General features: G+C 44.9%; 1 protein-coding gene across 1 annotated transcript in view; it reads right to left on the bottom strand.

Moving 5' to 3' along the window:
- Positions 1 to 26,778, bottom strand: part of LAS1L (LAS1 like ribosome biogenesis factor) — an 80,969-nt gene that overhangs the window by 25,945 nt on the left and 28,246 nt on the right. Inside the window, exon 5 of the mRNA XM_069747198.1 lies at positions 22,449 to 22,616. Within this exon, the coding sequence (XP_069603299.1) occupies positions 22,449 to 22,616 (168 nt within the window). The remainder of the gene's footprint in view (positions 1 to 22,448; positions 22,617 to 26,778) is intronic.

The following is a 26,778-nucleotide window of genomic DNA, read 5'->3' as shown; positions in this document are numbered from 1 at the left end:
TCTGCCTTTGACACTGTAGACCACTCCCTTTTGCTACAAATCCTCTCATCCCTTGGCATCACAGACTTGGCCCTTTCCTGGATCTCGTCATATCTGACAGACCGAACATTCAGTGTCTCCCTCCCCCACACCACCTCCTCACTTCGCCCCTTGTCAGTCGGTGTTCCTCAAGGCTCTGTTCTAGGACCCCTACTCTTCTCCATCTACACTTTCGGCCTGGGACAGCTCATAGAATCCCACGGTATGCAGTACCATCTCTACGCTGACGACACGCAGATCTACCTCTCCGGACCTGACCTCTCCTCCTTGCTTACCAAAATCCCGCACTGTCTGTCTGCCATTTCAGCCCTCTTTTCTGCTCGCTTTCTACAACTGAACATGGACAAAACAGAATTCATCATCTTTCCCCCATCTCACTCTACCCCTCCACCAGACCTATCCATCAATGTCAATGGCTGCTCACTATCCCCAGTCCCACACGCCCGGTGCCTCGGGGTGATCCTCGACTCTGCCCTCTCTTTCAAGCCACATATCCAAGCCCTTGCCTCCTCCTGTCGTCTCAAACTCAAAAATATTTCCCGGATCCGTGCTTTCCTTGACCGCAACACTGCAAAAACGCTAGTGCATGCCCTTATCATCTCCCGCCTCGACTACTGCAACCTCCTACTCTCTGGACTCCCCTCTAGCACTCTGGCACCACTCCAATCCATCCTACACTCTGCTGCCCGACTAATCCACCTGTCCCCCCGCTATTCCCCAGCCTCTCCCCTGTGTCAAGCCCTTCACTGGCTTCCTATCGCCCAGAGACTCCAGTTCAAAACCCTCACACTGACATACAAAGCCATCCACAACCTGTCTCCTCCATACATCTGTGACATGGTCTCCCGGTACCTACCTACACGCGACCTCCGATCCTCCCAAGACCTCCTTCTCTACTCCCCTCTCATCTCTTCTTCCCATAACCGCATCCAAGACTTCTCCCGTGCTTCCCCCATACTCTGGAACTCTCTACCCCAACACATCAGACTCTCGCCTAACATAGAAACCTTCAAAAAGAACCTGAAGACCCACCTCTTCCGACAAGCCTACAACCTGCAGTGATCCTCAACCTACTGAACAGCCGCGCAACCTGCCCTACCCTCTCCTAGTGTATCCTCACCCACCCCCTGCAGACTGTGAGCCCTCGCGGGCAGGGTCCTCCCTCCTTATGTACTCGTGTGCCTTGTTATCTGCTCATGTTTAATGTATTTGTCTATATTTGCCCCGTATTCACATGTAAAGCGCCATGGAATAAATGGCGCTATAAAAATGTATAATAATAATAATAATAATAATGTATAATAATAATAATTCCCATCTATAAAGATCCTATCCCAATATTTAGAAGGAGGAATAACCACCTCCAGTGAGAAATGTAGGATAGTTCTTCTGATTTGCTACGTTGCTTACCCTGTGTGAAGGGCATTGCAGTGGAGCTTAAGCATCCATGGTTACAACCACTCACAGTGACCGGTAAATGTGAGTTGTTGTAACCATGGATACCTAAGCTACTGTAAAGCCCGGCACATGGAATAATCTACATAGTGAAATCAGAAGAACTATATATTTCTAATTGGAGGTATTTGCTAATATTATTGCACCTATTACATATAGGGATAGGATCTTGGAGATGGGAATACCCTTTTAAATGGCTGCTGATGGAGGTGTTTGTGACCAGACTAGACCATCAGCCTCCACCTAAAAAAAAACAAACAAAACAATTTACATGGAAGTGTATGGTACGGTCACAAACTCCTCCACTAGCAGCCATTCTGATAACATGAGCACCGTGCAGTCTGTGAGGAAGGCAGCACTAAAAAGGGCAAGAGAAAAAACATGGATTATTAGTGTCACAAATCATATGCATAACACGTTAAAATACAAAAAGTGGGCAACAGACCTATTCATCATAGGATAATGACCCCCTATGAAGCCAAGATGCAAAACATCACTGCCCCATTCAGGAGTAAGATCTTTATTAGATTTTATGTTTTAATAACCTTCTGAAAACATACTTGTTGCATCCAGATGGCATAAGAAATGAAGCGATTCATCGTGACATAGGAGTACAAGTGATGTCATTAGAAATTATTGGGTGACAATGGCCCCGCGTGTCACTCCTCAGCCTCACATCAGTAACTTATCTGCCAGGTGCTGAATGGTCTCTTGTATTTTGCATTGCCATCATGAGGATTTAGTTTCCATCTTTCTTGTGGACTTTTGTACTATAAATGGGGATAGCACAGTCAACCGTATATTTAGTCTTGCAGATAGATTTATTTTTCTTATTTATGAACCTGAATAAATTATTTTTATTTTATTTTTTTACGTAAAATGCGTTGTTCTCATGACTCGTGTGTCGTGTAGATGGCAGCACAGTCGTGGCAAAATGGGTTGAAAAGGACGCAAATTTGGGTTTTCATAACGTTTCCTGCTTGTGTTTTAGATCTGGTAGAGGTTTATGGTTTGTGTAGTACAAATTATAAGGATTTCACAACTTTTTAAACTTTTGACTTATGTAAAGGCTCAAAATGGACAGTGTTGTCCCTTATATTGCCTAGACTTCTGCATTTCGCCCTGGCAGCTGGATATCCGGTCTAGGTCACATTCTGACTGATGCCATACAAACACCTAAGTATATCCACCATATAAGGCCATGAAGTACATAATAAATCACCAAAAAAACACCTTCACACTAGGCCAGTAAAATATACACAATCTTTATTAATATGAGGCACTCACCCCGAGATGATCCGGACCCGTCGAAGCACCTGCGTGTGCGAAACGGCCGTCGTCCGAGCTCCTATACCGCACCCTCGTACATACCTGATGTCCTGACGGATGTTATTTTCATTTCTTCTCCAATAAAAGACCACAATCTTCACAGCTATCTCGGGATGAGTGCCGCATTTTTTCTTCTCTTCTATTATACTTGGATTACTTTGTGGACGTTTATGCTGAGCACCGGTCCCCTTAGCGATTGTGGCGCCTGAACACATAGCTGTCCGCTAATAGTCCTATCTACCTGGATTTGCTCTACCCTAGTGCCGTTCTACCTCTTATATTTTGACAATCTTTATTAAACACCATAAAAACAAGTATAAAAAGCTAGGTATATTGCCACAAGGACAGGCAGAGAAGGTGGGTAACCCAGGTTGTAACCCCAAACAAATAGTGACATGTATGCAATGAATCCAAATTCTGAAATACATACAGTAGTGTTGTGTGACCATGTACGGACAAGCACCAATAGTAATAAATATAGTAATATACAGGTTATAGCATAATAGGTATAAGTATAGTTACCAAATGAGTACTCCTGGGGACCCACCACACCCCTTATAAGACTGGCACTATACAGAATCAAGCGTTCATGCAAATCGCCAGTATATAAACTGAGGCAGCAAACCTGGAAAATACTAAACTTGTGGCCACAACTGTATTTTAGAGTCTTTATCCCGGCTATGTGAAGAATTAGGAGAAGTGGATAATCTTTTGATCATGGTACTAACCCAAATAATTGGAGGAGTTTTGTGAATCTGGTAGTAGGGGTCATAAAGGGTAGCAGCAAATTTTTGGTACTCTGTTGATCCTCTGTAATGCTCCTGTAAAATGTTAGAATAAATTGACAAGTGGGTGTCGTTGTTCCCTTTGCCCTACAATGTCTAAAATGTTTATCCCTGACCACAGGGACCGATACGTTTTCACGGTAACTATGCAGTCAGATTCTACATCCATAACCATTTTTAAGTCAAAACCACATTTGTATTAGAAAAAGGTCTTTCCCAGAAATGCTCACAGTCCTTCCCTGGAGTGCCACCTAGTGGTCATACACTACATTTCCTCCAAACATTCGCAATTGCTTTATTAGTTACTAGATGGTGGCCTGATTCTAATGCATCGGGTATTCTAGTATATTGCCCAGGCACGTAGTATATTACGCAGCCACGTAGTATATTACGCTGCCACGTAGTATATTGGCCAGTTACGTAGTATATTATGCAGCCACGTAGTATATTGCCCAGTCACGTAGTATATTACGCAGCCACGTAGTATATTGGCCAGTTACGTAGTATATTACGCAGCCACGTAGTATATTGCCCAGTCACGTAGTATATTACGCAGCCACGTAGTATATTGGCCAGTTACGTAGTATATTATGCAGCCACGTAGTATATTGCCCAGTCACGTAGTATATTGCCCAACCACGTAGTATATTGGCCAGTTACGTAGTATATTGCCCAGCCACATAGTATATTACGCAGCCATGTAGTATATTGGCCAGTTACGTAGTATATTGTCCAACCACGTAGTATATTGGCCAGTTACGTAGTATATTGCCCAGCCACGTAGTATATTGCCCAGCCACGTATGTAACAGGTTAAAAAATAAACATACTCACCCTCCGAGGGCCCCTTGAAGTCCTGGCACCTGTGTGCGGCGCACGCGGCAGCTTCCGGTCCCAGGGTTCGTATGAGCGCAGGACCTGTGATGACGTCGCGGTCACGTGACCGTGATGTCATGGAAGGTCCTTCTCGCATAGCATCCTTAGCACCGGAACCTGCCGCTTGCACTGCCGAGGACAGCGCACACGTCGGAGGGCGAGAATAACCTTTTTTTTTTTTTTTTTAAATTATTCTTATTTGTAACATTAGATCTTTTTACTATTGATGCTGCATACGCCGCATCAATAGTAAAAAGTTGGTCACACAGGGTTAATAGCTGCGTTAATGGAGTGCGTTACACCGCGCTCCGGTAACGCTGGCATTAACCCTGTGTGAGGGCTGACTGGATGGGAGTATGGAGCGGGCACTGACTGCGGGGAGGAAAGAGCGGCCATATTGCTGCCGGACTGTGGCCGTCGCTGATTGGTCGTGGCAGTTTTGCCACGACCAATCAGCGACTTGGATTCCATGACAGACAGAGGCCGCGACCAATGAATATCCGAGACAGATGGACAGAAAGACGGAAGTGACCCTTAGACAATTATATAGTACATTGACGTTTCTTGATTCCTCACTAATATCTTTAAGCAAGAAAATAATAACTAATTTCTCTGCTGAGGAATTAAAAAGGAGAGGTGTGGGGGACAGATTCTATAAACTAAAACCTTGAAAGATTTTAGACTGCACAATACAGAACTATGTACTTAATGCCTTCACATACTTTACTAGATGTATTGAAGTACAGCTCTTAAATTGCCCCTGATGGAGCTGGTGCACACAGCGAAACACATGGGTTTACTCCACACTCTCGTTTTCCAGGCATGGTGGTCTTCATTTTCTCCCCTTACAAGGGTGATGTCATTCTGTAGTTTTGCATGCATTTTACAATGTATTGATTTTTTCCTATATTATTCATGCTTTGTTAAAAAGGGTGGGGGGGGGGGGGGGAGGGGGGTTCTTCCAAAGAAGATGAAATTTCAGGAGTGCACTACTGCCAGCCCCCGGCTTCCTGGCTCTCAGGCACGGACGTGCTCCTGAGAAGTGACCAATCAGACTAGTGGCAGGTCACACTGCTGTTTTGGACTAAAGGCTCTCCCAGGCAGCTGACGTTCCTTACCTAGGTTACCAGCCAATCCCACTGCAGGGTGGTCGGTAACCTAGACAACAAGCTGTAAATGTATATTATACAAGTCCATTTGTTTTGGGGACAGGACAAGATTTTATTAATATTGGGTAAAAAGCATAGAGCTTGTAAAACCAAGCAACACTGCAATCTTACTCATTAAGAAGCTTGAAACTGCACCTTTAATATCTTTTGTTTGGATTTTTTTTTGTCTACACCAGTCTGTTTTATATACTTGCCGTGCGGTCGCCTCTATATTTAACTTAGGAAAGTTGTATTTTTTATATTCCTGATGAGCCATTCTGCTTTGCACATAAAGCTGTAAGTGATTACTTATTCATTTCCATATATCTGCACGGTGCCCCGCTGCTTTTGATAATATGCAACTATGGGCCCAATTCATTATTGTATTTGGTGTATCTAGTTTTTTCACTTTAAGTCAATTTATGTGTTCCCGTTTTACTTGGGCCACGTGTAAGGTTTCCTGTAGATTCATCAGTTGCAACTTAGAAAGTTTATTTCTCTCGCACAAATGTACTATAGTCCCCCAATGATATTTTATGCATGTCTGGATTTTCCAGCTAATTTTGAGACATTTTACTGGAACTTGTGATTTAAAACAAAACAAAACAAAAAAAAAAAAAAAAAAAACACCACAACAACTGTGAAGACCAAAATATAATAATTTTAAAATTTGGCAATAAATGAATGATCCACGTGTCATTTTGAAGAATTTGCTGCAGAGAATATCAAAGAAGAAATGTGTTTGAACAGAATACAAATCACTGTGTGCGCAAGGCAATACTGGAATATTAATTACTGAACGCATAGAAACAAAAAAATTGTCAATTAGTAAAAAAAAAAAAAAAAAAAAATCTAATTTTAACCAAAACATAAGATTTTTTTTTCCATAAGCATTGTCAATGTCAAACGTCATCAATAAACATTTTTCAGCAAGTTTTCTTGATTGTGAAGGACAGCATACAGGGGCGGATTATCAGAGGGTCAATATGGGCGGTAGCCCAGGGCCCAGTGGTCTGGGGGGGCCCTGGGCTACCGCACTGTTGACCCTCTGATCATCTGTTATTCGAATGCCGCTGCCGGCGGCCGCCGCCGGCATTTATGTGCCCGCCCCCGGCCCCCTGCCGTAGCCGGTGGGCAGAGAGAGGGGGCCCGCATGGGGCCCCTTCTCATCTGCTCACCGGGCCCCTTCTGGCGCTGCCTGCGGCGGTTTCCTATTGACGTGCGGGCACGCGCCCGCACGTCAATAGTTAACACCAGCCGCCAGCCAATTGGAGGCTGGCGGCTGATGTCGGCCGCAGGCGCACACGTCGCCGGCGTCTGACGTCATTGTCAGTCGCCGGCGAGTGTGCTCTGTTGGAGGGAGCTCACCGCGGCGCTGGAGCGAGGACAGGTGAGGAGACTTTGTTTTTTTTTTTTTGTTTTTTTTACAACGGTGGACTGGACACACTGAGGGCGATGCTGGAGGACACTGGGGCAGATGGCTGGAGGACACTGGGGCAGATGGCAGGAGGACACTGGGGCAATGCTGGAGGACACTGGGGCAGATGGCTGGAGGACACTGGGGCAGATGGCTGGAAGACACTGGGGCAGATTGTTGGAGGACACTGGGACAATGCTGGAAGACACTGGGGCAATGCTGGAGGACACGGGCAGATGGCTGGATGACACTGGGGCAATGCTGGATGACACTGGGGCAGATTGCTGGATGACACTGGGACAGATTGCTGGATGACACTGGGGCAGATTGCTGGATGACACTGGGGCAGATTGCTGGAGGACACTGGGGCAGATTGCTGGAGGACACTGGGGCAATGCTGGAGGACACTGGGGTAATGCTGGAGGACATTGGGGCAGATTGCTGGAGCTGGAGGACACTGGGGCAATGCTGGAGACACTGGGGGAAATGCTGGACTTACTGGGGCAGATTTCTGGACACACTGGTGGTAATATTCTGGACACACTGTCTGGGGGCAATGCTGGACGCACTGGGGCAGATTGCTGGACACACTGGGGGCAATGCTGGACACACTGGGGGCAATATGCTGGAGACACTGGGGCAGATTGCTGGACACTGGGGCAATATGCTGGACATACTGGGGCAGATTGCTGGACACAATGGGGGCAGGACTGGAGGCATGGGCAGAATGTAGACACGGGGCATGATTGGAGACACGGGGCAGAATTAAAGACATGGGGCAGGATTGGATCATGTGGCAGGATGGAGACATATGGGGCAGGATGTGGAGATCATATGGGGTAGAATGGATACTCATGAGGGCAGGATGCGAGAACATATGGCTGGAGCCAGGAATGAGACACACGGGGCCAGGATGTGGAATATTATTACCATAGGGGCTAATTTAGGGATATTATTACTGCAGTGATGTATTTATTTTATTTTTTGAGTATACTGTTTTAAATGGGGGGCAGGCCTGTTACTGTGCAGAGTGACACTATATCACCTTTTTTTCTTCATGTGGTGTAATGTAGAAGTTGTGAAAATTAAGTAATGTGTTCTGCAAGCGGAGCTCGAGATAACTGTGTTATTTCCTGCAGAAACGAGTCCTGGCTGGGAGAAATGATGGCGGTCTGTGCTGGCTGAAAGATGAAGGACTTCACCTAGAGACGTCACTGGTGAGTCAGTGTTACCTATACACTGACACTATACAATGTATACTATATTGAGCTCCTGTGTATAATACCACCAGTGATCTCTGTATTACCTCTACACAGACACTGCATACTAAGTACAGATCTCCTGTGAATACTGGCACTTATGGTGATAGTATTGTGTTGTTGTTTTTTACTGATCAGTATTGTAGTATTCAGTCACTATGTGGTGGTAATATGTGGTCTGGAAATGGTGTTGTGGTATTTGTCCCTTGTATGTAATATTATTCGATCACTGTGGTTGTAATTTGTGGTCTGGTCACGGTGCGGTGGTATTTGTTCCTTGTATGTGATATTATTGGTCAAAATATACCTAAATTGTATTGCAGATTCTAACAAATATTTAATAGGTTACAGTAGAGTAGGGCCCGGCCATTTTTCTGGAATAATCTGGTTCGGGTATATCATGACCCCCGTCACATGACCCCCGTCACATGACCCCCGTCACATGACCCCCGTCACATGACCCCCGTCACATGACCCCCGTCACATGACCCCCGTCACATGACCGGGGGGGGGCCCACAGTGTCTGAACAGCCCGGGGCCCTGGCTACCCTTAATCCACCCCTGACAGCATAATACAAGTAAAGGCGAGACACTGCATACACTACTAATACAATCATTTTGGAAGTTTTTCCCTAATTTCTACTGACAGGATACAGAAATCGGAGTGTGATCTCTCCCTGGGATCTAGGATTAAGGGATGCAATGTGTTTTGTCACATGCAATCATACCAGACCTTAGAGGGGGTTTACACACAAAAGTACATTTTAATCAATAGATTATGGAATAATAATTTCCGCAATTGGTCTTTCTGCGAGAGGTCTGTCTATTGTTCTAAAGAAAGCAACCAATACAGTGTGTTCCTTACTCCTCAGTGCTGACATGATAAGGAAGGAAGATGTTTGCGGACACATCAGCATCCTTAGTCCTGAAGCATCTTTTTTGTTTTTGTGTTTTTTTGCAACATATTTGGTAGCGGAATTTTGGGTAAAATATCGAATAAACTAGTAAGCACTGCCATAAAAATACACCAGTCACTCCTTTAACCACTTTGGATGTTTTTAATCCCGAAGTACTTTAACCCCTTTGTGACAGAGCCAATTTTGACCTTAACCCCCAGAGGTATTTTCAGTTTTGGGTTTTCGTTTTTCGCTCCCCTCCTTCCCAGAGCCATAACTTTTTGATTTGTCCGTCAATATGGCCATGTGAGGGCTTGTTTTTGCAGGACGAGTTTTACTTTTGAACTACACCAATGGTTTCACCAAATTGTGTACTGGAAAGCGGGGGGGAAAAAAAATTCCAAGTCTAGTGAAATTGCAAAGAAAAGTACAATTTATTTATTTATTAACTAGGTTCACTAAATGCTAAAACTGACCTGCCATTGTGATTCTCCCGGTCATTACAAGTTCATAGACACCAAATATGTCTAGGTTCTCTTATCTAAGTGGTGAAAAAAAAAATTCCAAAGTGTGTAAAAACATAAAAATAAATAAAAAAAAGTGCACCTTTTTCCAATACCCGTAGCGTCACCATTTTTCGTGATCTCAGGTTGGCTGGGGGCTTTTTTTTTTTTTTTTTTAAAGGGACCACATCACATTTGGAGTGACTGAGGGACATCTATGCCAGAAAATACCCCAAACTGACAGCATTCTAAAAACTGCACCCCTCAAGGTGCTCAAAACCCACATTTAAGAAGTTTATTAACCCTTCAGGTGCTTCACAGGGGAAAAAGAGAAAAAAAAAAAATGAACATTTAGCTCTTCCACAAAAAAAAAAAAAAATCACTTCATAACCACATTTTTTTTTTTTATCTTCACAAGGGTAACAAGTGAAAAATGGACCACAAAATATGTTGTGCAATTTGTCCCGAGCATGCAGATACCCCATAAATGCAGAGCTCGGAAGGGAAGGAGCACTGACTTTTTTAATGGGTTTGGAGAGACCCTGATGTGCCTAAACAGTGGGAAAACCCAACAAGTGAAACCATATTGGAAGCTAGACCCCTTACGGATTTTATCCGGGGTATAGTGAGCATTTTGAACCCACAGGTACGACGCAGAATGTGATAACATTAGGTCGTCATATTGAAAAAATTCAATTTTTGTTCACAAAAATTTTACTTTAGCCCCAAACTTCTTACTTTTGCCAGAAATAACACCAAAAACGTAGACCACTCAATTTGTTACCCACTTTCTTACGAGCGCTGCGATATAATGCACGTATTCAAAACGTTATGTTTGGACTAACAGCAGGGCTCAGATCAGAATGGGCACAATGTGAACTTTAAAGGGAACCTGTCACCCCGTTTTTTGAGATTGAGATATAAATACTGTTAAATAGGGCCTGTGCTGTGCATTACTATGGTGTATGTAGTGTACCCTGATTCCCCATGTATGCCGAGAAATACATTACCAAAGTCGCCGTTTTCGCCTGTCAATCAGGCTGGTCTGGTCAGGTGGGCGTGTTCACAGCGTTCTTTTCTTCCCCAGGTTTCCGTTGGTGGCGTAGTGGTGTGCGCATGTCCAAGGTCCGGATTCCCTGTGCCCACGTGAAGACACAGCGCGCGATCTGCGCTGTCATTCCTTTCATCGGTGCGGGCGGCCATCTTCCTGGGGCCGCGCGTGCGCAGATGTAGTGCTCTGCTGCACGGGGCTTCAGGAAAATGGCCGCGGGATGCCGCGCGTGCGCAGAAGAGATCGCGGCGGCCATTTTCCCAAAGCCGAGATGCAAACTCGGCTTTGGGAAAATGGCCGCCGCGATCTCTTCTGCGCACGCGCGGCATCCCGCGGCCATTTTCCTGAAGCCCCGTGCAGCAGAGCACTACATCTGCGCACGCGCGGCCCCAGGAAGATGGCCGCCCGCACCGATGAAAGGAATGACAGCGCAGATCGCGCGCTGTGTCTTCACGTGGGCACAGGGAATCCGGACCTTGGACATGCGCACACCACTACGCCACCAACGGAAACCTGGGGAAGAAAAGAACGCTGTGAACACGCCCACCTGACCAGACCAGCCTGATTGACAGGCGAAAACGCCGACTTTGGTAATGTATTTCTCGGCATACATGGGGAATCAAGGTACACTACATACACTATAGTAACGCACAGCACAGGCCCTATTTAACAGTATTTATATCTCAATCTCAAAAAACGGGGTGACAGGTTCCCTTTAACCCCTTCACATGTTTTGAACAGCTAACATGTGCCCGCGACAGCAGCAGGTGGAAATGCGATCCACCTGCGGTTGTTACCCCGTTAAATGCCGCAGTCAATCTGACGGCGACATTTAATGTAATTGCGCTGGAAGCGCATCACTAATCCCGCCCATCGGTGACCACGTCACATGATGGCGGGTCACCGATGGGTCAGCATGATAACCAGGAGGTCACAATCAGACCTTTATGGTTCTCATAGCAAGTGAGCATTTCTGCTACATACAGGCGATCTGATCATCGCCTGTATGTAGAAGAGGCGATCAGACAACTGCAGCTTCTAGTCTCCCGAGTTAAAAAAAAAAAAAAAAAAAAAGTTTGATTTGAACATTCATGAAATTTTCATATATATGAAAGTTCAAATCACACCAAAACGCCAGAATTACGTTTCTTTGTTTGCCGCAACATTGAATTAAAATGCAATAACAGGTGATCATAAGATCGTATCTGCACCAAAATGGTACAAATTAAATATGTCAGCTCGGTATGCCCAAAAAAAAAAAAAAAAAAAAAAAAGGGCCCTCACTCAGCCCCAGATCACTAAAATGGAGACGCTATGGGTCTAGGAAAATGACGCAATCTAATATTGATTATTTATATGGTGCGGAAAGAAAAAAAAACCAACAGTTGTGGAACTGCACTTTTTTCTTTTTCTTTGTTAACTTTCACCGCACTTGGAATTTATTTCCTGCTTTCCAGTACACAATATAGTAAAAACCAATGGTGTTGTTCAAAAGTACAACTCGTCCCCAAAAAACAAGCCCTCACATGGCCATATTGGGAAAAACAAAACAAACAAAAAAACAAAACGTTATTGCTCTGGAAAGAAGGGGATTGAAAAAAAAAAAAAAAAAAAAGGCTGTGGCGTGAAGGGCTTAAAACTCAGATTTGGCTCTATTTGGGATAGATTGTCATATTTGCAGAGCCTGTGTGGTTCAAGAGCAACAGAAATCCCCCATGTCTTTTTTTTGTAAATTATACCTTCTTGAGTAGTTTGATGCCACACCAGTTTGAAAATTTAACCCCTTTACCCCCAAGGGTGGTTTGCACGTCAATGACCAGGCCAATTATTACAATTCTGACCACTGTCCCTTTATGAGGTTATAACTCTGGAACGCTTCAACGGATCCTGGTGATTCTGACATTGTTTACTCGTGACATATTGTACTTCATGATAGTGGTAAAATTTCTTTGATAGTACCTGCGTTTTTTTGTGAAAAAAACGGAAATTTGGCGAAAATTTTGAAAATTTTGCAATTTTCAAACTTTGAATTTTTATGCAATTAAATCACAGAGATATGTCACACAAAATACTTAATAAGTAACATTTCCCACATGTCTACTTTACATCAGCATAATTTTGGAACCAAATTTTTTTTTTGTTAGGGAGTTATAAGGGTTAAAAGTTGACCAGCAATTTCTCATTTTTACAACACCATTTTTTTTTTTTTTAGGGACCACATCTCATTTGAAGTCATTTTGAGGGGTCTATATGATAGAAAATACCCAAGTGTGACACCATTCTAAAAACTGCACCCCTCAAGGTGCTCAAAACCACATTCAAGAAGTTTATTAACCCTTCAGGTGTTTCATAGGAATTTTTGGAATGTTTAAATAAAAATGAACATTTAACTTTTTCACAAAAAATTTACTTCAGCTCCAATTTGTTTTATTTTACCAAGGGTAACAGGAGAAAATGGACACCAAAAGTTGTTGTACAATTTGTCCTGAGTACGCCGATACCCCATATGTGGGGGTAAACCACTGTTTGGGTGCATGACAGAGCTTGGAAGCGAAGGAGGGCAATTTGACTTTTCAATGCAAAATTGACAGGAATTGAGATGGGATACCATGTTGCGTTTGGAGAGCCACTGATGTGCCTAAACATTGAAACCCCCCACAAGTGACACCATTTTGGAAAGTAGACCCCCTAAGGAACTTATCTAGATGTGTGGTGAGCACTTTGACCCACCAAGTGCTTCACAGAAGTTTATAATGCAGAACCGTAAAAATAAAAAATCATATTTTTTCACAAAAATTATCTTTTCGCCCCCAATTTTTTATTTTCCGAAGGGTAAGAGAAGAAATTGGACCCCATAAGTTGTTGTCCAATTTGTCCTGAGTACGCTGATACCCCATATGTGGGGGTAAACCACTGTTTGGGCACATGGTAGAGCTTGGAAGGGAAGGAGCACCGTTTGACTTTTCATGCCAAAATTGACAGGAATTGAGATGGGACGCCATGTTGCATTTGGAGAGCCACTGATGTGCCTAAACATTGAAACCCCCCACAAGTGACAACATTTTGGAAAGTAGACCCCCTAAGGAACTTATCTGGGGGTGTGGTGAGCACTTTGACCCACCAAGGGCTTCACAGAAGTTTATAATGCAGAGCCATAAAAATAAAACAATTTTTTTCCCACAAAAATTATTTTTTAGCCCCCAGTTTTGTATTTTCCCTAGGGTAACAGGAGAAATTGGACCCCAAAAGTTGTTGTCCAATTTGTCCTGAGTACGCTGATACCCCATATGTCGGGAGGGGGGGGGACCACCGTTTGGGCGCATGGGAGGGCTCGGAAGGGAAGGAGCGCCATTTGGAATGCAGACTTCGATGGATTGGTCTGCAGGCGTCACATTGCGTTTGCAGAGCCCCTAATGTACCTAAACAGTAGAAACCCCCCACAAGTGACACCATTTTGGAAAGTAGACCCCCCCCACAAACTTCTCTAGATGTGTTGTGAGAACTTTGAACCCCCAAGTGTTTCACTACAGTTTATAACGCAGAGCCGTGAAAATAAAAAATCCTTTTTTTTCCCACAAAAATTATTTTTTAGCCCCCAGTTTTGTATTTTCCCAAGGGTAACAGGAGAAATTGGACCCCAAAAGTTGTTGTCCTATTTGTCCTGAGTACGCTGATACCCCATATGTTGGGGTAAACCCCTGTTTGGGCACACGGGAGAGCTCTAAAGGGAAGGAGCACTGTTTTACTTTTTCAACGCAGAATTGGCTGGAATTGAGATCGGACGCCATGTCGTGTTTGGAGAGCCCCTGATGTGCCTAAACAGTGGAAACCCCCCAATTAAAACTGAAACCCTAATCCAAACACACCCCTAACCCCAATTCCAACGGTAACCCTAACCACACCTCTAACCCTGACACACCCCTAACCCTAAATCCCAACCCTATTCCCAACTGTAAATGTAATCTAAACCCTAACCCTAACTTTAGCCCCAACTGTTGTGAATTCTGTGGCCAAGCTCCCTCCTGTGGATGAGAGTGGTACTGCGGCTTCTGAGTTTCCTTCCTCAGGTGATGAGGTTAAGTCGTTAGGTGCTGCTCTATTTAACTCCACCTGGTGCTTTGATCCTGGCCTCCAGTCAATGTTCTAGTATTGGTCTTGCTTCCTCCTGGATCGTTCCTGTGGCCTGTCTTCCTGCATAAGCTAAGTTTTGCTTATGTTATTTTTGTTTGCTATATTTTCTGTCCAGCTTGCTATATTGGTTTTTCTTGCTTGCTGGAAGCTCTGAGACGCAGAGGGAGCACCTCCGTACCGTTAGTCGGTGCGGAGGGTCTTTTTGCCCCTCTGCGTGGTTGTTTGTAGGTTTTTGTGTTGACCGCAAAGCCATCTTTCCTATCCTCGGTCTATTCAGTAAGTCGGGCCTCACTTTGCTAAATCTATTTCATCTCTGTGTTTGTATTTTCATCTTACTCACAGTCATTATATGTGGGGGGCTGCCTTTTCCTTTGGGGAATTTCTCTGAGGCAAGGTAGGCTTATTTTTCTATCTTCAGGGCTAATTAGTTTCTCAGGCTGTGCCGAGTTGCATAGGGAGCGTTAGGCGCAATCCACGGCTACCTCTAGTGTGGTGTGTTAGGATTAGGGATTGCGGTCAGCAGAGTTCCCACGTCTCAGAGCTCGTCCTTTGTTTTTGGTATTTGTCAGGTCACTTTGTGTGCTCTGAACTTCAATGTCCATTGTGGTTCTGAATTACCTGTTCATAACACCCAACCCCAACTGTAGCCCCAACCCTAGCCCTAACCCTAACCCTAGCCCTAATGGGAAAATGGAAATAAATACATTTTTTTTTATTTTTCCCTAACTAAGGGGGTGATGAAGGGGGGGGGTTTGATTTACTTTTATAGCGAGTTTTTTAGCGGATTTTTATGATTGGCAGCAGTCACACACTGAAAGACGCTTTTTATTGCAAAAAATATTTTTTGCGTTACCACATTTTGAGAGCTATAATTTTTCCATATTTTGGTCTACAGAGTCATATGAGGTCTTGTTTTTTGCGGGACGAGTTGACGTTTTTATTGGTAACATTTTCAGGCACGTGACATTTTTTGATCGCTTTTTATTCCGATTTTTGTGAGGAAGAATGACCAAAAACCAGTTATTCATGAATTTCTTTTGGGGGAGGCGTTTATACCGTTCCGCGTTTGGTAAAATTGATAAAGCAGTTATATTCTTCGGGTCAGTACGATTACATCGACACCTCATTTATATCTTTTTTATGTTTTGGCGCTTTTATACGATAAAAACTATTTTACAGAAAAAAATAATTATTTTTGCATCGCTTTATTCTCAGGACTATAACTTTTTTATTTCTTTGCTGATGATGCTGTATGGCGGTTCATTTTTTTGCGGGACAAGATGACGTTTTCAGCGGTACCATGGTTATTTATATCTGTCTTTTTCATCACGTGTTATTCCACTTTTTGTTCGGCGGTATGATAATAAAGCGTTGTTTTTTGCCTCTTTTTTTTTCTTACGGTGTTTACTGAAGGGGTTAACTAGTGGGCCAGTTTTATAGGTCGGGTCGTTACGGACGCGGCGATACTAAATATGTGCACTTTTATTTAGATGAAGAAATGTATTTATGGGAATAATATTTTTTTTTTTTTCATTATTTAGGAATTTTTTAATTTTTTTTTTTTTTTTTACACATTTGGAAACATTTTTTTTAACTTTTTTACTTTGTCCCATGGGGGGACATCACAGATCAGTGATCTGACAGTTTGCACAGCACTCTGTCAGATCACTGATCTGACATGCAGCGCTGCAGCCTTCACAGTGCCTGCTCTGAGCAGGCTCTGTGAAGCCACCTCCCTCCCTGCAGGACCCGGATCCGCGGCCATCTTGGATCCGGGCCTGGAGCAGGGAGGGAAGGAGGCAAGACCCTCGCAGCAACGCGATCACATCGCGTTGCTGCGGGGGGCTCAGGGAAGCCCGCAGGGAGCCCCCTCCCTGCGCTGTGCTTCCCTGCACCGCCGGCACATCGCGATCATCTTTGATCGCGGTGTGCCAGAGGTTAATGTGCCGGGGGCAGTCCGTGACCGCTCCTGGCACATAGTGCCGGATGTCAGCTGCGATAAGCAGCTGACACCCGGCCGCGATCGGCGGCGCTCCCCCCGTGAGCGCTGCCGATCGCTATGACGTACTATCCCGTCCAGGGTCAGATAGGCCCAGGGCACCTCGACGGGATAGTACGTCTAAGGTCACAGAGGGGTTAAAGTTTACATTTTCTTCACTGTGACTTTTATGAATCCTTTTTGTATGTTCTGAGGAACACACCTCAGATTTGATTGCTCTAGTTTTCCAGTGTTCAGATATATATCTGTGGCACCCCTAGGGGTATTTGCCACAAAAACAGTTACTGACACTAAATACAAATACTAAAATAGCAAGACTGCACTACCACCTCCGGCCAGAAGGGGGAGCTCCAGAGACTCCCCTTGATCCATTCTGGTCTGAGAGAAGAAATGGCAGTTGGGCTAAGGAGCTGAAAGTGAGAGGTCATACAGCTGAATTTCTAACAGCCCTATGACGGTTTCCAGGCCCAAATCACCGGCCTGAGGAGAAAAGGGACAGAGAAAAAGGACATTGTGAGAACCGGGTAGCATTAATCACTACCCAGAACAGGCGCAAAGACGGATACCGGATCCGTGGCTGTATTCATTATATATAATACAGCAACCGGAAAAACGTGAGGTGATATCAGCTTCACTAGGGCCGGACGCAGCAACAGACACAGAGTTCAGCGGTACTCCCGGAGGGGGTAAGCCGATAAAAGGACTTGGGTTGCCCGTTGAACCAGGACCCGGAGGGGACAGATTGGGCCGGCAGCCAGTTCACATACAGCAGCAGGGCCACACAGAAACTGCGTACAATAGGAGGCGAAGACCCCGACAGGGTCAAAGTAACTCAGAGTTCCCATACAGACTCCGGTGACAGGACTGGTTGTAAATCCCTTTATGTTGAAGTAAACTGGTTAAACGTTTCAGTGCCTCAGTCTTTCATTTGGACAATAGCCATCTATCCAGGATCGGGATCATCACCGCTGGAAGAACCTGCTGCTGATCAAGTAAGTGCATGTTCCCTCACGATACCCCTTACACTGTGCATTGCCTGAGACCACAGCACCGGGTCAAGCCACCCGTGACATCCCCCTCAAGAGACAGACCCCAATGGTCCGGTGCTGGGTACCCCGGTCTCCTGGGCGTCACATATCCAATATGGCACCAATGTTACTACTGGACACACGGCTGTGCCTATAATAATAGATGGTGCACCATTTGGTCTTTCGGGTAAAAATGATGGAATTCCAGGACCCATTCAAAGCTTCTAGAGACATTGGAGCGACCAAAGAAGAAAATCCTTCCAGGAATTATGACCCACGGGGGAAGTAAGCATGCCTCTAAACACATTTGGTGATTATTCAACTTGGTCTGGTGAACAAAACATTTGTCTTGTAATTGCTAATATTATAGCAGGAAGAATAAACTGTACTGGAATGAAGGGCAAAATGTGGAGGAAAATGCAGCCAACTATGTGGCAAAGCCGAGTTGTGCCGAAGATGAAGGACACCAGAATGACAGATTTTCAGAGACTGGTCGTACATCGTCCATTTAGCTCCATCAATCCCTATTTGAGAGACGTAGTCCACCGTAGCAGGCTCCCGCCCGCCAAAGTGGGAACCGCTATATGCACAAAACAACCAATCCCCAAAAGAATCCTGAAGGTATTGTCTGGTACAGGAGGTTCGGCAAAAACCATGCAGTAAAACCCATAGTGTATAATTATGGAACAGCCTCATCATTAGAGACCCTCCAATAAAATGATCATGCCCGGATCACCTACATAAATATATAAGTAATATAAATGGAAACAAAAGTTTTGTGTAGCAAAACATAGTCGTAAAAACAGTCATAAGATGAATGGTCAAAAATGTTTATGTGAGTAATCAGATCCTAGAACTGTCAAATGACCTCACTTTTCAAGAACATTGTGGGGTCCACATTCTGGAGGATACAGAAGAGAATTGGTCTGAATAATAGTTTGGTATGTGATTGACCAAGTCCTGGAATTAATTGTGAAATGGGGTAAAATGTGTTTTACTGATAAAAAAAATATCCCTTTTATTGCCTGTCCAATAAGATTCCTCTACTTTGGCCCACTAAACAGAAAATATATTGCCTCCTGTCTCTGCGTGGAGTCAAATAGTAGACACTCGGCAATATTCTCTAGGAACTGGAAGAATGTCTGTGGTCCTTGTGACTTTTTATAAAGGACAAAGCTGTTATATGTAGCAATCTGGATGAGGTAGATTTCTACCTTTGTAGGCCCTGGTCTTCCGCTTCACCAGGTGCCACAGGTATTGCCTCCACACCCCCAGCCTAAATGTAGCAGCTCATACCTTTTCTGGAGCGGCTGCAGGCTGCTATTTCTAGGCTGGAGGGTCCAATAGTCATGGTCCCTTACCAGCCTGAGAATACCAGCCCCCAGCTGTCTGCTTTAGCTTGGCTGATAGTCAAAAATGGGGGAGACCTTACGCAATTTTCTTTTAGGTCATCCGTGTGTCAGTGTGAAAGACGTTTTTGGTGCCTGTGTTGCTGTTAAAAACAACCAGACATCAGATCAAAGTGGGAAGAGGATGTCGGCCCCATATCTGAAGAACAATGGAATGAAATACTAGAAACAACACCTATACGACTATCTCTGAGTCCCAAAGAATATCCCAAATTTTCCTCATCTACAGGGTATAAAAGACACCTAATAATATTGCTTAAAATTGGGGCTCTGACTCAAGACTCATGTCCGAGATGCGGTATTAACGGGGTCCTTCTGATGCATATGCTATGGGAATGTGTTGATATAGGTCATTGCTGGGTGGGAGTGACCTCATGATTAAACAAGTATTCGACACACAACTTGATCCTAGGGTGTGCATACTGGGCCTTCTGGGTGTGGGAGTAGATTTAAGATCCCGTGACAACCACCATTCTGAGACTACTGTTTCTGGCCAGGAAATTGTTAACATTGAACTGGTTAGACCGTAATCCCCCCAACATTGGAGGAATTGAAAGCTAAAATTAATAATACCATATGCCTGGACAGAGGTACTTACATTAAAAGGAACTCAAAAAAGTTTAAAAATATATGGGAACGGTGGCTGGTCAACCCTAGGATGGCATCTGTGGACCTACTCAGAATAACTGTACTAGACCGGTTGGCTATTTTGGCTTTTTAAATATTGTATGTTGAGGACATATACAGTGCAGACCAAAAGTTTGGACACACCTTCTCATTTGAAGATTTTTCTGTATTTTCATGACTATGAAAATTGTAAATTAACATTGAAGGCATCAAAACTATGAATTAACATGTGTAATTATATACTTAACAAAAAAGTGTGAAACAAATGAATTTCTGTCTTATATTCTAGGTTCTTCAAAGTAGCCACTGTTTGCTTTGATGACTGCTTTGCACACTCTTGGCATTCTCTTGATGAGCTTCAAGAGGTAGTCACCGGGAATGGTTTTCACTTCACAGGTGTGCCCTGTCAGGTTTAATAAGTGGGATTTCTTGCCTTATACATGGGGTTGGGACCATCAGTTGTGTTGTGCAGAAGTCTGGTGGATACACAGCTGATAGTTCTACTGAATAGGCTGTTAGAATTTGTATTATGGCAAGAAAAAAAGCAGCTAAGTAAAGAAGAACGAGTGGCCATCATTACTTTAAGAAATGAAGGTCAGTCAGTCCAAAAAAATTGGGAAAACTTTGAAAGTGTCCCCAAGTGCAGTTGCAAAAACCATCAAGCGCTACAAAGAAACTGGCTCACATGATGACCGCCCCAGGAAAGGAAGACCAAGAGTCACCTCTGCTTCTGAGAATAAGTTTATCAGTCACCAGCCTCAGAAATCGCAGGTTAACAGCAGCTCAGATTAGAGACCAGGTCGATGCCACATAGAGTTCTAGCAGCAAACACATCTCTACAACAACTGTTAAGAGGAGACTTTGTGCAGCAGGCCTTCATGGTAAAATAGCTGCTAGGAAACCACTGCTAAGGACAGGCAACAAGCAGAAGAGACTTGTTTGGGCTAAAGAACACAAGGAATGGACATTAGACCAGTGGAAATCTGTGCTTTGGACAGAGGAGTCCAAATTTGAGATCTTTGGTTCCAACCACCGTGTCTTTGTGCAACGCAGAAAAGGTGAACGGATGGACTCTACATGCCTGGTTCCCACCGTGAAGCTTGGAGGAGGTGGTGTGATGGTGTGGGGGTGCTTTGCTGGTGACACTGTTGTGGATTTATTCAAAATTGAAGGCATACTGAACCAGCATGGCTACCACAGCATCTTGCAGTGGCATGCTATTCCACCCGGTTTGCGTTTAGCTGGACCATCATTTATTTTTTAACAGGACAATGACCCCCAACACACCACCAGGCTATGTAAGGGATATTTGACCAAGAAGGAGAGTGATGGGGTGCTAACGCCAGATGACCTGGCCTCCACACTCACCAGACCTGAACCCAATCAAGATGGTTTGGGGTGAGCTGGACCGCAGAGTGAAGGCAAAAGGGCCAACAAGTGCTAAGCATCTCTGGGAACTCCTTCAAGATTGTTGGAAGACCATTTCCGGTGACTACCTCTTGAAGCTCATCAAGAGAATGCCAAGAGTGTGCAAAGCAGTCATCAAAGCAAAAGGTGGCTACTTTGAAGAACCTAGAATATAAGACTTATTTTCAGTTGTTTTACACTTTTTTGCTAAGTACATAATTCTACATGTGTTAATTCATAGTTTTGATGCCTTCAGTGTGAATGTACAATTTTCATAGTCATGAAAATTACAGAAAAATCTTTAAATGAGAAGATGTGTCCAAACTTTTGGACTGTACTGTAGATAGCAATTTTCAATTCGTAAACATGTTTCCAAACATACAACCAATACTAGTTTTGGTATAATCCCTGTATTTAATAACGTTTCACCAGTGTTTGGTAAAATCTTAATTTGGACAAAATTGATAACTTTGTTTGGCATGGAATGCCTTGGCACGTATAGGACTATATAAACGTTAAGGGTTAAACTTGTTTTTGCTAAGTTTGTGCTTGTACTATATTGTATAATGCATGTAATTGTTTATAAACTCAAAATAATCAATAAAAAAAATTAAACAAAAAACCACAACCAGACATGTCAACGTTTTTTGTTTTGTCTACAGACACATGGTCCATGGAAACACAGTGACATGTAGGCAGACCTATTCACTTGAGTGTGTATGTGTGTAAGTGTCCACTGTACGTGTGAAATCTGTGACCACATGTGCCAGAGACACTGGCATGTGAAAGAGCCATTAATGTGCATCATCGGTCATTAAAGAACCTCAGACTGAATATATCCACAGCAAGTCGTGTTCACATTGCAGGACCTGTGGTTTTTCTTTTTAAGTGTTTAATTGGCCCTTTTTACTGGTGGGTTACAGAGCGGACCCATCTGAAAAAGACATTGTGTGCAAATACCCCAACAAGAAAAAATATTTCTAGGAGAAAAAAACAAACAAACAAACAAACAAAAAAAAAACATCCCAATGCCATATATCAAAAAAAATAACAGACGAAACAAGAACAGCACAGTTCTGGCATCACTAACCGGAAAGGGTTTGTTCTTTCTGATCTTTTAAAGATAAGGAGGGAAGGCCGCCTTCTTCTGCTTCTTCTGAATCATTGCTATCTTCAGACACCCACTCAGGATCTGAGGAGTTACCCAGCTGACGAGACCAATATACTCGCCTCAGCCAGTCCATCACAAAGTCCCAACCTGCACAAAAACAAGTATCTTGTAAATAAAGCAAATAAAATCTGCAGCAAAACGAGATTATATGCAAATCACTGATAAGCAGTCCATGGACCTCTCCCAAAATCTTTATATAATATTACACAAATCTTTTGGTCATACATGTAAAATGGTACATCACACAACCAGGAAACCAAAATGTGTTCCAATAGGCAAAACAAAGTGTATTTTTCTCCAGTCACCTTCCACGACAGTCACCTTGGAGGATGTCTCCCCACCCTAAAAGGGGACAGGAAACACAAAGAGGTTAAATAACCCTCCCCTTCCTGCTATCTCCAGTGTTTTTTCCTGTCCCCAGTGGGGCATGAAGAGGTCCGTCCAAGTGCTGCCGCGGCCGATGAGCGGAGCCCTAGAAGCGTTACCATAGAAGCCGGGCGGTCCGAGGTTTCCCCTCTCCTCCTCCAGATGACTGCTCCAGTCTCCATGCTCTTGTGACTCGGGACCCCCTTCCCGTGCCTCTTCGGGAGGTAAAGAGGGGCGGTGATGTGCAGCCGGGGTCCTCCCTGAGGTCCCCGGCATCCTCCTCCCCTGCAGCCATGCGCGCCGGAAGTAACGTCAGCGCGCACTGGAAGTGAGGTCGGCGTTCACTTCCGGGTTCGCATCTCGGCGCCATGCTGATCACGTACGTGGTTTGCAGCCAGGGCTCTGCAACTTCAGCTACTGGGGTCGTTCCTAAGGATCCTCCCTGCGGATCATGGGAGGAGGAGGAGCACACAACTGACGCTGGACCTCGATCCCTTTATATCCTGGTTGGGAGCCTCCAGGTAAGAGCAGAATCTCTGTCTTGTGTGACTGGTGACAGTCTGACCCTGGACGGCGACAAACCTACTGCTGCATCTGCAGATCCCAGCGTTCACCCTCCTACCGTTCGTAGCGGGGCTGGTCCCTTACTGTCCGGGCTCGATACCTATGGGTCACTTAGTATACCTTCTCTCTCTTTTAGGGAGAAAAGGTCTCTGCCCCAAAGAGCAAACCCGGCCGAAAGTGTGATGTTTGTGGTTCCAAGCTCCCTTCAGCTTATAAGTAGACCTTTTGCCAATCCTGCACGGATGATGTACTACGAACCGAACAGCCCTCTCTCCTGGATAGTATAAAAACGCTCATCAAGCAGGAGGTGCAAACCTCCATGGCAGCCCTTTCCCAGCCCCCAGTGCCTCATCCCCCTCCCCCTAAAAAAAGGAAATTGGCACCGGCTGAATCTGACTGACGAAATTCATACTGCAGGGTCAGAGGACATTTGGGAAAATGAAGGCTCCACATCCACCCCTACGTTTGACAAAAAAAAATACTATTTCTCTTCCGAGGATATGGAAGAGCTAGTTTCCATAGTGAAAAACACCATGGGGGTGGATGAAGTAGAGGTGAAACATTCAATTCAGGATGAGATGTTTGGGGGGCTGAAACCCAGGGGAAAAAAAAGTGTTTCCGGTTCATGAAAATGTCCAGAACCTTATATTTCAGGAATGGTCTTCCCCAGAAAAGGGGCTTAGCATATCCTCGGAGTAAAAAAAAAAAAATGTAAAAGATCCAATGGATCGGAAAATTGAAAGCCACCTGAAAAAATCCTGGGAAACCTCTACTAATCTGATCAAACCCAACATAGCTTCTACTTGCGTCGCCAGATCCCTCTTTCTCTGGCTTCGTAAATTGGAGGAACACCTCTCACAGGGGACCTCTAGAGAGGAGATCATTCACTCCCTTCCCCTTCTCCAAAAGGCCACGGGCTTCTTAGCTGATGCCTCAGAAGAGTCATTTTGGGTGGCAGCAAAATCCTTAGTCCTCTCTAATTCTGCTAGGAGAGTCCTTTGGTTAAAATCGTGTGGGGGGCAAGGGGGGGGAGGGCGGGTGGGGTAGGGGACATCACCTCTAAAACTAAACTCTGTGGCATCCCCTTCCAGGGACACCACGTGTTTGGTCCAGTCTTGGATGATATCCTTGAGAAAGCTTCGGATAAGAAAAAATCACTTCCCGAGCAGAAGTTTACTAGGAAGCGTTTTTTTCCATCCCCCTCGTGAACAGCCCCAGAAGAACTGGACGGTGGAGCTACCCGAAAGGAGGTAGAGGCAGGAACATCCTTGTCCCTCAACAACAACAGACCCAGGACAACAGTGACTCTCCGGTGGGGGGCCGGCTCTCGGACTTCCATATCCACAAAATAGTGGATCCGTCACACCATAAAGTTCGGGCTGAAGTTGGAGTTAGGGTACCGTCACACTATAACATTTCGATCGCTACGACGGTACGATTCGTGACGTTCCAGCGACATCGTTACGATATCGCTGTGTCTGACACGCAGCAGCGATCAGGGATCCTGCTGAGAATCGTACGTCGTAGCAGATCGTTTAGAACTTTCTTTCATCGCTGGATCTCCCGCTGTCATCGCTAGATCGGTGTGTGTGACACCGATCTAGCGATCTAGCGATGCGATCCAGCGATGCGTTCGCTTGTAACCAGGGTAAACATCGGGTAACTAAGCGCAGGACCGCGCTTAGTTACCCGATGTTTACCCTGGTTACAAGCGTTAAACTAAAAAAAAACAAACAGCACATACTTACATTCTGGTGTCCGTCAGGTCCCTTGCAGTCTGCTTCCAGCACTGTGACTGCCGGCCGTAAAGTGAAAGCAGAGCACAGCGGCTGTGCTTTCACTTTCACTTTACGGCCGGCAGTCACTGAGTGCGGGAAGCAGACTGCAAGGGACCTGACGGACACCAGAATGTAAGTATGTGCTGTTTGTTTTTTTTTAGTTTAACGCTTGTAACCAGGGTAAACATCGGGTAACTAAGCGCGGTCCTGCGCTTAGTTACCCGATGTTTACCCTGGTTACCCAGGGACCTCGGCATCTTGGTCGCTGGAGAGCTGTCTGTGTGACAGCTCCCAGCGACCACACTACCATTTACCTACGATCACGGCCAGGTCATATCGCTGGTCGTGATCGTAGGTAAATCGTATAGTGTGACGGTACCCTTAGAGAGTCTTATCCCCCCCTCCCCTCAAGTGTTTGAGGATTACCTCGTTACAGTCTCCAGACGTCCAAAACTCCTCCCTCCTACAAATACAAGATCTCTTGCGAGAAAAAGTAATTTCTCAGGTGCCCCATCAGGAGATAGACAGAGGCCATTACTCTCGCCTGTTTTTCATAAGGAAACACTCCGAGAAATGCAGGGTCATCGTAAACTTAAAACCCCTAAACCAGTTCATCAAATACAGGAGGTTTAAGATGGAGTCCATCAAGATGGCAATCCCTCTGATTGGAAAAAACTGGGTGATGGCTACAACAGACCTGAGGGACACTTAAGGCCCCTTCACATTTAGCGACGCTGCAGCGATACCGACAACGATCCGGATCGCTGCAGCGTCGCTGTTTGGTCGCTGGAGAGCTGTCACACAGACCGCTCTCCAGCGACCAACGATGCCGGTAACCAGGGTAAACATCGGGTAACTAAGCGCAGGGCCGCGCTTAGTAACCCGATGTTTACCCTGGTTACCATGCTAAAAGTAAAAAAAAACAAACACTAGATACTTACCTACAGCCGTCTGTCCTCCAGCGCTGCGCTCTGCTTCTCTGCTCTCCTCCTGTACTGTCTGTGAGCCGGAAAGCAGAGCGGTGACGTCACCGCTCTGCTTTCCGGCTCACAGACAGTACAGGAGGAGAGCAGAGCACAGCGCTGGAGGACGGACGGCTGTAGGTAAGTATCTAGTGTTTGTTTTTTTTTACTTTTAGCATGGTAACCAGGGTAAACATCGGGTTACTAAGCGCGGCCCTGCGCTTAGTTACCCGATGTTTACCCTGGTTACCAGTGAAGACATCGCTGGATCGGTGTCACACACGCCGATCCAGCGATGTCTCCAGGGAGTCCAGCGACGAAATAAAGTTCTGGACTTTCTTCAGCGACCAACGATCTCCCAGCAGGGGCCTGATCGTTAGTCGCTGTCACACATAACGATTTCATTAACGATATCGTTGCTACGTCACAAATAGCAACGATATCGTTAACAATATCGTTATGTGTGAAGGTACCTTTACTACCACGTTCCGATCCATCCGAATCACAGGAAGTTCCTCAGGTTCGCAGTCTCCCACAACCAAGGGATCACCCACTTCCAATTCAACACACTACCATTCG

Source organism: Ranitomeya imitator, chromosome 2 (assembly GCF_032444005.1).
Source record: "Ranitomeya imitator isolate aRanImi1 chromosome 2, aRanImi1.pri, whole genome shotgun sequence".
In the NCBI taxonomy this organism is placed as follows: Eukaryota; Metazoa; Chordata; class Amphibia; order Anura; family Dendrobatidae; genus Ranitomeya; species Ranitomeya imitator.
Note: the sequence above shows the minus strand (reverse complement) of the source record. Positions and strands in the feature narration are given on the sequence as shown.